Source organism: Suricata suricatta, chromosome 1, assembly GCF_006229205.1.
Source record: "Suricata suricatta isolate VVHF042 chromosome 1, meerkat_22Aug2017_6uvM2_HiC, whole genome shotgun sequence".
NCBI classification, from domain to species: Eukaryota; Metazoa; Chordata; class Mammalia; order Carnivora; family Herpestidae; genus Suricata; species Suricata suricatta.
Window position 1 is genome coordinate 137,591,935 of NC_043700.1, and position 12,563 is coordinate 137,604,497.

Consider the following 12,563-nt stretch of genomic DNA (forward strand, 5'->3'; position numbering starts at 1 on the left):
TTGCAGACACTTATGAAAAATAAAGCAAAAATTTTCCATTCAGCAAATTGAAACTGGCTTTTCCTTCTCTCTCATTCTTGCACTCTCATATTTTGTCTTATTCTTTTTCATTTTTCCTTTTTGGCTTATTTACATGCTGCCTAATCTCCAGTTTGATCCATGAATTCCTTTCTGATGGAATATTTTGGTGTCCTCTGGCAGTGACAACACAGGTGAGAAAGTGGATAAAACCTTTTAGTGTATTTTAAAAACAAGAAAGATGAAATTAGGAAATAGATTTTTATAGAAGTGGTCATAATTAAGAGACATTAGATTGGTGCAGATGTCTTCACCTTGCTTTCAAGGTCAGACACTGATCATATTAAAGGTGTGTACTTAATACATTAGGAGGTTTTGTGTAAGGTTGAGAGTCCTTTGATTCACATTGTCTATTTATTTGCCCAAATCTTGAGAATAAAAGATTCTGCTTAGGAAACTTTAAGCTATGAATCTATTTCTTGGTGTAGTTTAGTTTATTGTGTTTTTGTATGTACTATGTATTTTACAATAAATGCAATTTTAAGATGAATACTTTATTATTGCCTCTACTAAAAATAATAATACAAATGGCATTAAAAGTCCCCCAAGATCAGACTTTTGAGTTGCTTTCATGGCTTCTCATTTCCTTTTGGGAGGAGACTGAGAGGAAGGAGGGCCTATAATGTTTGCAATTTAAAATGAGGATAATTGGAATCTGTTAGAAGGTCTCAATTCCAAATCTAAGCCCCTTAGAGATTCCATAGTCCATTTAGCATAGTTTTATCTGTTACAACTTGTTCTGCTTCATGCTAAACTCCAGCCACATTGAAATTCTTTCACTTCTCAATTTGTGTCATGCTTTTGCCTACAAATTACTTCTCCACTGATGTCTAGACCAAGGTTCCCCACATATCCTTCTTCCCTTTATGTGGCTAACTCCTCCTCATCCTTCAGTCTCTAGTTTAGATTTTCTCAGCTAAGTGTAGTCTAGTTAGGTGAGATAATTTCTTGCTCTATGCTTCTCAAAAATCCTGTATGTTTCCTATGAACGTTTTGCTAAAATTGTTTGCTAAGGTGTTTTATTCACTGTGGATGAGATCTACAAGATAAAAGACTGCAAAGGGTGGTAAGGCAAAGGAACTTGAATCCAAAGAGGAGAATATGGAAATGAAACTTAGGCAGATCTCTGAGGAAGAGGCCCCTTAATATGGTCTGAGAAGAAATACAGACAAGGAGAAATCACCTTGAGGAAGAAACAATGTTTTTAGGAACAGTGAGTACTAGAATTGAATTTCCAGTTGGTTTCCTCTTTTGTCATAGTCATAAGTCTTTTATTAATGCTATTATTCTGTACACTTTCATGCTCAAGTGTATTGGGAATCAGAAGGAAAAAAGAATGGGCTTGGTGTTCCACACCACAGATAATTTTGACCCACAGAGAATGGCTCCTGCAGGTACCTGAGGAGTTGTAAAGAGAAAGATGACAGAGGAAAAGGCAGTGTGAACCAATGCATGAAAAAATAGGACTCTTTCTCCTCATTCCACATTGTGGAGCTTTCAAAGAAAGTGGGCTTAAAATACCCAGAAGCAATAGTAAATGAGCTAGGAGGTAGGTAAATGTGAGTCAAAGTTCTAGGATCCTTCTTTTTTGAGTAGAAATGTAAAGTTAGGCCTTGGTAAGTTGGATTTCCTGAAACTGTGGATTGTTATTTTTCATCATTTGTGGAAAGGTTTCAGCCATTGACATTGTCACTTTCAATGTTGTCTCTCACCCTTTCCTCTCTCCTCCACCTGTAAAACACCACCTAGATATTTGTAAGATCTTACCCTCCATCCGCCATGGTTTTCATTACTTTTTCCCTATTAATACCTCTTTAATTCTCGGATATGAATTCCAGATAAAAATCTTTGGTTTTCATTCCTGGAGCTCCAATTTTCTTTTCAGCAGTGTCTAATCTGTTATAAAACTTCTCCACTGAGCATTTTAGTCAAATTATTGTATTTTTACTTTTAAGAGGTTTGGTTGACTTATTTTCAAGTATGTTCAGTCTTTGATAATATATTTCATCTTCTTTATCTCATATGTGTCAGTTTTACTCCTCAATTAGCTAAGAAGTGCTTTGTAATGAGTATCCACTTCCCTCTTTCACTCAGTGTTCAGCTGTGCTAAGCTGTACAGACACCTGGGTTGGTTAGTTAAAAATCTGAAGTCAGCCTTATTAGCAAAATGGTATACAATGGGAAATTGAGAAAATTTCCATTATTCTATGGAAGAGACTACCGTTTGTAACCATCCCTGGACAAGATTTCTGTTTTCTTACAAAGCTTTGTAATTTTCCACATAATATACAAAATGCTAAGAGGAAGCATTTAAGTTTTTGTTTTTGTTTTTAATTTTTTAATGTTTATTTTTGAGAGAGAGAGAAGAGCAAGAGTTGGGGAGAGGCAGAGAGCGAAGGACACAGAATCCAAAGCAGGTTCCAGGATCCTAGCTGTCAGCACAGAGCCCTACGTGGGGCTCAAACTCATGAACCACGAGATCATGACCTGAGCCAAAGTCAGATGCTTAACTGACTGAGCCACTCAGGCATCCCAAGCATTTATGTTTTTAATGCCAAATATTATTTTTAATATTAAAAGATATAAAACAATAACTTTTAAAACTACTAAAGAAAGGCAAACACCCAATAACTTTGACAATAAGTTTTATTTTAAGTTGCTTTATAGTTACACTTAGATTTCCACACCATCAAAAACAGTAGAAAAAATCCCTTTGGGAATACATAAAAGTATCTTCAAGTCAAAAAATAAAGTCAGTGTTTAAAAACACAATAACTTAAATAAAATTAGAAGAATCCATTTGTACATAATAAATAAGCTTTAACTAGCAAGAAATTACTTTGTTAATTTTGCATGTTAAAGTTTTGCTGCTTTGAGAAACGATTCTGATTCGGGACTCTGACAGCACATGGCAGGCAGTGACAAGATAAGGTTAAGAGTATAAAAGTAGGATTGCTAGTTCAATTACAATTTCAGATAAATGATAATATATACTAATAAATTATTCATTGTTTATCTGAAATAAAAATTAATTGGGTCTCTTATTTGTTTTCAATTTTGCTAAATCTGGTAACCTTCATCAAAATAGTTCCCTAATAGAACATCACTTAATATCAAAATAAATAAAAATTCAATTCTGCCATTATACTATCCTACCAACAATGCTTCCTTTCCCATTTTTTCCCAATATATACACAGAGATTCCCCTATTTGTTTCTTAAATAAATATATTAATAATAAATAGGCAAACAAGTTTCACTTGCACATAATTCACACGACATGAGAAAAAGTTAAAGTGCTTCCACATGTCCTCATGTCTCTGTGAGACAGGATGGTGACTGATACTTTTTCTCCAGTTGAACAATAAATAAGGAACCAAGGGCAGGGACTCCTGCACCCTGGCCAGCAGACTGAGGTTGAAAGATGTACCAATAACTGCAAAATATATCTAGAATTTCCAGTTAAATTTGAATTTGAGGTACACAGTAAATAATATGTTAAATACAAGTGTGTCTAGATTTTGTATGGGACAATGTAATGAGACATCGAAAATAAAACTGTTCATTCTTTTACTTTATCTTCAGATCTAACTGGGCATACTCTATTTTATCTGGCAATCCTACACCAGACCCACACACTACATGAAATGCTAAAGTAAATTTGCTTGCTTGAAGTTTTGTTGGCATCTTTACGGAAGAATTCTTGGAAATCATGGAGAATGTGTTTGTTTCATGAATTTTGTTTCTCAGCTCTGAAAAGAAATAAAATTAAATGAAAAATTTTGTAAATTAACAATATTCCAATAAGAATGAAAGTATGGTTCTTGAACCTATATTTACTATGGAAATTAATATGATCCTAGATATTCATGTGTTAGAAATGTCCTAATTTTCAACTCTAAATAGAAAGACCAGATAAATTATAATCTCAGCCAGGATTCTTTGGAGAATGAAAGGGAACCATACTAATGATACATGGCACAGGCATTTTCAGGCCAGACTTTCCCAGACAAACTGAGGTGGATGATCTTCCCAGTCTGGAGTACAACAAACTCACTGTTGCTGCTATTTGTTGTTGTTGTTGTTGTTGAATCAAAGAGGCAGATACCTAAAGAGTAGTCTTCCAGCATCAACAGGAAACTTAGAGGCTAAGTTTTAGGCTGTATGTCTCAAGATAAATGAAGAATCTAAATTTAAAAATAAATACACAACTTACCTCTTCAAAAATATCTCCACAACCTTCTGTACCCATTTTTCCTTGGGGTCCAGGCACACCTCTTTTCCATTGGTGAGCTTTACACTGAAATGAGAGAGATATAATTGAATCAGTATTTAGTGGGTTTCAGACATCCCTTTGTCAATTCAAGTCATGGTTCCGGAAGTACGGGCATCAAATCTGAGTCCAAGGCATTTTTAGCCACGAGGCATGAGAGGTACCATATTTAAATGTCATAGAGACAAGGAATCTTTCTTTCCTGTCTTGCCCATTGCTGTATTCCTGTACTTTGAACTTTGTGGAATACTTCCATCTTCCTCAATGATAGGTTGTTTTCTGAAGTAAAATATCTAATCACCTTCAAAAGTACTTACATGATTTCTGAGTTTTCACAGTGTGGGCCACTGTCAATCACTGTCAGTTCTTTGATAAATTTGGGATGGAAAGGTGTGGAATGAGTTTTTATGCACTGGCATCGAAGTTCTGAACCAATTCTTGACAGAACTGCAGCTGAAAAAAACAATAATAAAAACAACTAAGGATTAATTTCAATCCGGGTATAGCTCTGCTGGCTACTTCCTCCTTAATTCCAATCTGATAATTTGGTGACTGGATATTTGGTAAAATCTCATCTTTAGCAAATGTATTTTTAAAGAGGAAGCCTGAATATTCTCTTAGATCCTAAATTCAGTTTTAAAAAGTTGTTGGAGTGTTTGGGTGGCTAAGTTGGTTGAGCATCCCACTCTTGATTTCGGCTCAGATCATGATCCCAGGGCCAGGGCTGAGCATGGAATCTGCTTGAGAGTCTCTCTTTCTCTCTCTCTCTCCCCCTCTCCTCTGCTCATGTTCTCAGTCTCTCTTTAAAAAATAAATAAATAAATAAAATAACACACCGTCATTAATGACAGCACTGATTGACTTCCTGCATAAAGACTTGGAGTTGCCTTTGTGAAATGTTGGCATCTTCATGGTACTTTTTCTTCTACTGAATATTGTGCAACCTTCTGTTATGTCACAATGTTATCTACAGTATGTAAACTAATATTCAACAACAGAGAAGTTGGTCTCAGAAAAAGTTAATAAAAATAGATAAGTAAGTTGTACAAAGAGACTTCATATCTTAGAGAAATCCTTATGCTTAACAGAAATGAAAAAATATAGAATCTCTATTCTATGAACATTTCTAACTGTATTTATTCCATAGAAGGGATCCCAAAAAGTTTATAATTTGTCAAGGTGTCTTTAAACCAAATAGGAATTGATAGTTGTCTGAAGTTGGTCACTAAAACAACATATGGAGTAAAATTACCAGAGTTACCGTACTCAGTATTAGTTAATAATAATATTGAAAGGAACATAATGCCTATATTAATCAAACTCTATACTTTTCTAAGTGTTGTATAGATCAAGTCTAAACAATTAAATCAAGTGAACATTAAGTGACTTAAATATTATTTCCTTTCTTGAATATGAAGAATGTTAGTTATGAAAGCATGAAGGATAATCTTGCAATCTGAGGATCACATTTAGACACAGGAAACCTCACAGATCAGAAAGGCACACTTACCTTCACACAGAGCTGCAGAAAGCATAAAAGCTGCTAAGAGAGCAATAGCCAGCTTGAAAGTCATGTTGACGCAAGGTGCTTTTCTTCTGGTTCCTCTTGGCTCTTGTCCCAGGTGCTTGTGAGCTCTGCTGTCCCAGAGGACTTGTGTTAGATGGAGAGCTTCTGTGGCTTTTTATATTATTCACAGCAGCGGAGAATATGCACCCTCATTCTTGCATTATGTCAGAGGAAATTCCACAATATGCAACCGTCTGCCTGCCCTTTGAGAGCAGACCTGAGTCACCACACTCCTGTCACGTGTCTCTTATTAAATGTTTGGCATGATGGAAATTCTATTTGATCTTTAACATTATTTAATGTACTTTTATTTAAAAACATTTACTTTAAACCACGTTTAAAAATAACTGTTACACATTTAAGTTTCTCTTCTTTGACACATTCTTATCAGTTGTACTTTTTCTATTTATAAGTAAGTTTATTGGAGTACCACCTGGCAGTTGTTAGAGCAAGGCCATTTGTAATCACTCCTCCGGGGCCTGGTCGTTTCTCTCGGGGAGTTACACGTGCTCTGATGATAGAGGAGCCAATCTCACAGACCACTGTTGCTGGAGACGTAATTTGGCGAAGTCCTTTTCTGTGTGTTTTGGAAGGTTTCCAGAAACAATAACTCTTCTCAAGGAGCATAGTACAACTTCCAAAAGATTTGGTTTTCTAAGGCACATTTGAAGGAATGAAAAGGCACACATTTCAGTTTCGCTCCACCCATATTTATCAGGTAACCTTTCTGTAGTGTGGGGATCTAGCAATAGATAAGACTAAGTACTTGTTAGCGGAGAGTTTGCTCTGTCAGCAGAAGAAAGCAATACAAGGACCTGACTGTATTACAGAACAGACAAGTGGTACTGAGATTTTAATTCCAACAGGGACAGAAGGACAGAATATTCCAGAAGCAGTGTGAGCAGGATGTTGAAGAAGAAGATGATGAAGGAGACCAGCACATTCTACCTAAAAGACATTGTTCAATGTCACAAGAATAAAGATATATTGGGGCTCCAGGGCGTGGTTCACTGGGGCTACTTCATTGGGGTGGAGTTAAGTAGTATCTAATGGAAAGGCAAACAGTGTGTGCTTAGTGGGAAAACCATCCAGGTTCAAACTCTGGGTCAGCCACCTAAGTTTTGTGTCTTTTAAACTTTCTGAGTTCCAGTTTCTAGTATCTATAACTGGGTTGAACAATCGCCCCCCCCCCCATCTCATAAAGTTAATATTGTAAACTTCCTAGCTTAACTTTTAAACTGGTAAATTCTCACCTATTCCAAGAGTTATGATTTATCTTTCTCATTTTTGTCAGATTAATGATTTCCAAACTGCAAGGATATTCAACCAATAATTATTTCCTAAAAATCTCATTTGTCTTAGAGGCATTCCTGATAGAAGATCAGTTGCTGAAATACCAGTTGAGCCAGCTCACAGCACATAATGTAACGATATAATAAAATAGAAATATCATCAGTTCCAGTTATGGTTTGCTAAAATTAAAGTTCCAGATAAAAATCTGACTGCATTAGCTTTCAAGTTGCCCTTTCAGATGAAAATCTGGAATATGGAGAGTCCTAAAATCTATAGAATTCCAGAATGTTGGAGGAAGTAACTAGTTTAAACACTGATACAAGATTTAAATTAAATTCTTTGAAAAAAATGATTGAAAATTAAAGCAAAGTTAATGATGTTTCAGAATTTGAACACTTGTGAGTTAGGAAGAAAACTTCCTTTGCTGAAAGATTTGTGTGGTAATCTCAGCTTGACTTCTTAAATATCACTTCAGTTTATTTGATGTCAAGGACAGTGTGGGTACATGTGTGGTGGGGGGAGTGTATTAATTAAGTTTCACAGCCATGGGATAAATAACAATGTCCTCATTTTACAGAAGAGAAAACTTAACAATGTCTACAAGTTCATATATCTAAGTTGTGGTGTTGAGGGTCCCAAAACATTCTTTTTAGCTCAGGTCTAAAAGCATATTCACAAAGGGAAGTTCATAGAGCTTTTCTTCAGGACACTAGACTACAAAGCCATCTTTTTATGACTCAATGGAGTTTCTTACTCCATCCTTCTTGAGGCCCCAGAGATTAGTCTGGATTTTCTCAGATAAGAGTAATTAAGAAAAGAACTGAGACTCTGTCCATCTCTGGCCAAGTACACAATTTATAAACAATGCAGTTGATTCAATATTTTTCTTATTTCCCAGGAAGCTTGATAAAGCAGTGAGTTTGTCCATACAAGTGAGTGAGTGGGGAAGGAAATATAATGTGTGAGTGCTTTCCAAAGAGGTTATTTGGTTTCCTAGTACTGGCATGCATCATCTTATTGTGTTTTGCTTTATTGTGTTTTACAGATACTGTGTTTTTTTATAAATAGGTTTGTGGCAACCCTTTGAAGAGAAAGTCTATAGCTGCCAATTTTCTAATAGCATTTGCTCACTTTGTGTCTCTGTGTCACAATTATAATTCTCACAATATTTCAGATGTTTTCATTATTATATTTATTTATATAATGCATTTTATCATTTATATTTGTAATGTTTATATTGTATATAAATATAAAATGTTTATATTTATATGAATATATTTATATATTGCACATAATATATAAATACATAATAATACAGTATATTATATTCTATATATTTATATTATGTATGTTATATTTTATATTTATATAATTTCTTATATTATTTATATTTATTATATCAATATAGTTCCTATTTTCAATTCTGCTATTTCAGGAACTTGATTGTTTATCTATTCACTTACTATATATTGATTATTCGTTAATGCTAGGTATTGTAGTGAAAGATGTGAATACTATATAAATAAGACAGCCTCTGAATTCACATAATTTCAGAATAGTAGTGCAGAATATAGATAATTAGTTCTATAAACAAATACAATACAGCAATGGATGTTACCATACAGATAATTATAGGAAGATCTGGAATCAAATTAAAAGGACATCTGATGCAGTTTTGATTGATAAATGGAGGTTTTCTGAAGAAACGGCTTCAAAACTGTGACCTAATATAGCTGATGAGATCAGAGGGGTGGGAAAAGAAGTGACTGCCTTCTTAGTGGAGGGGAAAGCAAGTACTTATGAGGTAATGAGATGTAAGAGAATATGATTGTTGGGTTTCAGGAGTTGTAGAGCATTGTATGGAAAATAGGGTAAGGAGTGAAGAAAGGAAAGAGTCAGGATGAGATATATAAGCAAGACCTGCATCTTAGAAGAAAATTCCCTGTCTCTGCTTCAGTAATGCTGGCTTGTTCAGTGAAGACATATTCTCACATGGACAGCCTGACATCACTGAACCAGTCCATTATGATTAGGACCCAATCATACTAGTGACACCACTAAGAAGCTCAGAGTTCTAAGGATTTGCAAACACTCTATTACTTTTCTCTCAGGGCTATCTTTGTACTTTTGCTGAGTCCTACTTACAGAAGTACCTGATTTCCCTCTGTCATCTTCTCATTTCCTTCCTTCTTTGATTCAGGGTCTCAACTGCATCCTGACATCATCCTTCGAGGTTGAGCTAATGAGTTCTATTTAACCTATAGGCTCACTTTTTTTTAATGGAGGCAAAAACCTTTTTTTATTTTTAATTTATAAGGCAAAATTACCTTTTTGCAAATGTAGTTCATCTCTCACAATGTAACTTTGATGCATTATGTTTTGGAACTCCTCTCTTCATCAAAAGGATGGACAAAGACAAAGCGAGTAGAGTGGGAATAATTTTAGTCTTGTTCCACCTTTGTACAGGAATCTTTTTGAGTCACTGCATAGTAAGTGGGAGTAAGTGGGGTGTTGAGTAGGGGGAAAAGGTTAATCAGCATGTTTGAGGAAATGCCACTTTGGAGTAGAGAGAAATTTTTAACTGACTAGCAAAGTTGCACATAAATATACATATTTTGGTGCCCTCCAGGGATGAATGCAGAGTTCTTGGATCAATCAACCTTTGTGCTCTTTATTTAAGTGCCAACCAGCTCCTGAGATGTGAGAAACACTTAGCAATTAGAGAAAAGTGTCCACAGATCTCATAGCCTTGGGACCAAGTCTGTCATCCAACAGAGAGAAGAGCTTGAAAAAGAGCCAACACAATGATAGGTATTTACTTTTCCGCATTGATACATAACTTCTTTCATCAAATTCCCCACAGGAAAACTGAGTGTCTTTTGGTAAATTAAATCATCTAAGTCCCCTCACCTCCCTCCCCCCCACCACTGCAAATAGGTATTTTAGAATTCGGGCTATTTTTGTCTCCCTAGCGACCAAAAAGTTGTATTTACATACTAAAGCAGAATGTGCTTTGAAGTGACATAAATTTGGGTTTGAATCATATCCCACACTTATTAACCAAGAGATCATGAGCAAGTTGATTCTATGCTGGTGTTGCAGTTGCTGTGGCTAATATCTGGGCCATCTTTCCCATTCTTCCTTTTGAAAAAATTAATTTCAGCTCAGCAGTCCTCAAGGTTAAGAGAACCATAGATAAATGCTAAACATGTTATCAATGAGTTGACTACAATGCTATTCATGCTAAACCATAAATATATAATATCTACCCTTGATATATTAGTCAATGAAACTCAGAGTTAACCTGAAAGATGTAAAACATGTTTTTACTTTTTACAGATAACAAACATTTATCTCCACTTTGTTAATGTCATAACTTACCTGCTCTAGTGCCTCAAGGACATTTCAGTTCCATTTCCAAGTTCAAATATCTCCAGCTTACAATTTGTAAAAAATGCCAAATAAAGATGGTTCGTGCTGCTAAAGGTGTCCTACCTTGAAAGAAAAGGCATTTCCTGGTCTTGACAAGTTAGAGGATCAAATAGCTAAATGCAATCTTTTTGAGCAATGCCAAGTCCGATTAACTTAATCTGAAGTGTATGCATGGGTGTTGAACTAAGACAAATCTATCTTCAAGCCTAGTTCTCCCACTTGCCAAACAACCCTGAGAAGTTTTTTTTAACCTTGTTGAGTCTCAGTTTCCTCATCTGAAAAATGAGAATAACATCAGTTCCATAGGTTCACAATGGGAGTTAAATGGGGAAATTCATACCAAAAAATGCCAAGAATGGTGCCTGGCACATATGAGATACTCCGTGAAAGTTAGTTTTCTCCCCTCTAATCTACTACTTAAGTCACACTTAACTTTGCTTGGATTGGGAGAACCATGTCTCTTTGTAAAAGTTTACCAATCAAAAAGTAAAGATGTACTGACACAACAAATCTCTTTAAGCATACATTTAGCTGCTTTTTCCCCCTTCCATTTGCAGAACTTTCTTTTTTATACCTAACAATTCAATTTATATTGATGTGTTTTCTTTTTAAAAAGTACTATTGATATACACAAAGGACTGAGTACCATTTCTAATTCTACCTCCCAAATTTGTGGAGATTTTGAGATGAAGTTTAAAGCATGGGATTGGAGGAAGAGGCTGATTGTGGAAATAGTCATTTACTATCAACTTGGGAGAACTTTCCTCAATATGAAAAAAAAACAAATGTAAATGTTTACTTATAGTCATTTTTTATTAAGTCTATAAAACAAATTTATATACCTATTTTCTTTGTTAGATTTGTATTAAAACCACTTAGACTATGTATTCCAATGTTTGCAATAAAATACACCTTTGACATAACAATTATATATTATTTGTCACTAGGGTTTCTTCCGTGTGAAGTAAAGATCATAGGAAATGAAATCACTTGGCAGAAAGGGAAGTTGCCATGTTAGAAATTACTGGACTTATGCGTGTGCTTATGTCTTGAAGTAAACAAGAGTCACGGAAGCAACTGAGTCAAATGACAGAAGAGAAAGAAGTTATAAAAATGTTGAATTAAGGTGGTATAATTTCATAAGAACAGTTTTCTTTTTTTCTTAAAGTTTCCCTTATTATTTTGATCTTATGCTTTTTATAGACATTTAATATTTTAAAAAGCTATGTCAAGTTGGGGTGTCTGGTTGCCTCAGTTGGTTAAGCGTCTAACTTCAGCTCAGGTCACAATCCCCCGGTTTGTGGGTTTGAGCCCTGTGTCAGGCTCTGTGCTGACAGCTCAGAGCCTGGAGCCTGCTTTGTAATCTGTGCCTTTCTCTCTCTGCTCCTCCCCCACTCACCCTTTGTTTCAAAAATGAATAAATGTAAAAAGAATTTTTTTATTTTTTAAAAAGCTATGTCAAATTAAAACTCAGCAAGTGGAACAAAGTAGCTTATGTGGAAAACAATCTGACATTGCAATTCCTTTATGTTGTTTCTCACAACTCTGCTTAAAATTTTGTGTTCTTAGGGTAAATCCTTGCAGAACTATTGCTGGGTCATAGGGGTGTTCTATGGATAGTTTTTTGAGGAACCTCCACACTGTTCTCCAGAGCGGCTGCACCAGTTTACATTCCCACCAACAGTGTAGGAGCGTGCTCGTCTCTCCACACCCTCGTCAGCATCTATAGTCTCTTGATTTGTTCATTTTAGCCACTCTGACCAGTGTGAGGTGATATCTCAGCATGGTTTTGATTTGTATTTCTCTGATGATGAGTGATGCTGAGCATCATTTCATGTGCCTGTTGGCCATCTGGATGTCTTCTTTGGAGAAGTGTCTGTTCAGATCTTCTGCCCATTTCTTCTACAATAGCCAAATCATG

The 12,563-nt window shown here is 35.4% G+C and overlaps 1 protein-coding gene and 1 long non-coding RNA gene across 2 annotated transcripts; both read right to left on the reverse strand.

Annotated features, from left to right (window-relative positions):
• Positions 1-3,263: 3,263 nt before the first annotated feature.
• On the reverse strand, positions 3,264-6,018 carry LOC115296534 (interleukin-8). Its single transcript, XM_029945001.1, has 4 exons — positions 5,861-6,018; positions 4,668-4,803; positions 4,294-4,377; positions 3,264-3,829 (listed from the first exon to the last, which is right to left on the reverse strand). Exons 1-4 carry the CDS (start codon positions 5,922-5,924, stop codon positions 3,808-3,810), a joined length of 306 nt encoding a protein of 101 aa, XP_029800861.1. The 5' UTR covers positions 5,925-6,018; the 3' UTR covers positions 3,264-3,807.
• Positions 6,019-9,537: 3,519 nt separating this feature from the next.
• LOC115296540 lies at positions 9,538-11,423 on the reverse strand. The gene is made up of 2 exons (XR_003910919.1): positions 10,592-11,423; positions 9,538-9,692 (listed from the first exon to the last, which is right to left on the reverse strand). It is a non-coding gene; the product is annotated as an uncharacterized LOC115296540 (long non-coding RNA).
• Between the last annotated feature and the right edge of the window lie 1,140 nt (positions 11,424-12,563).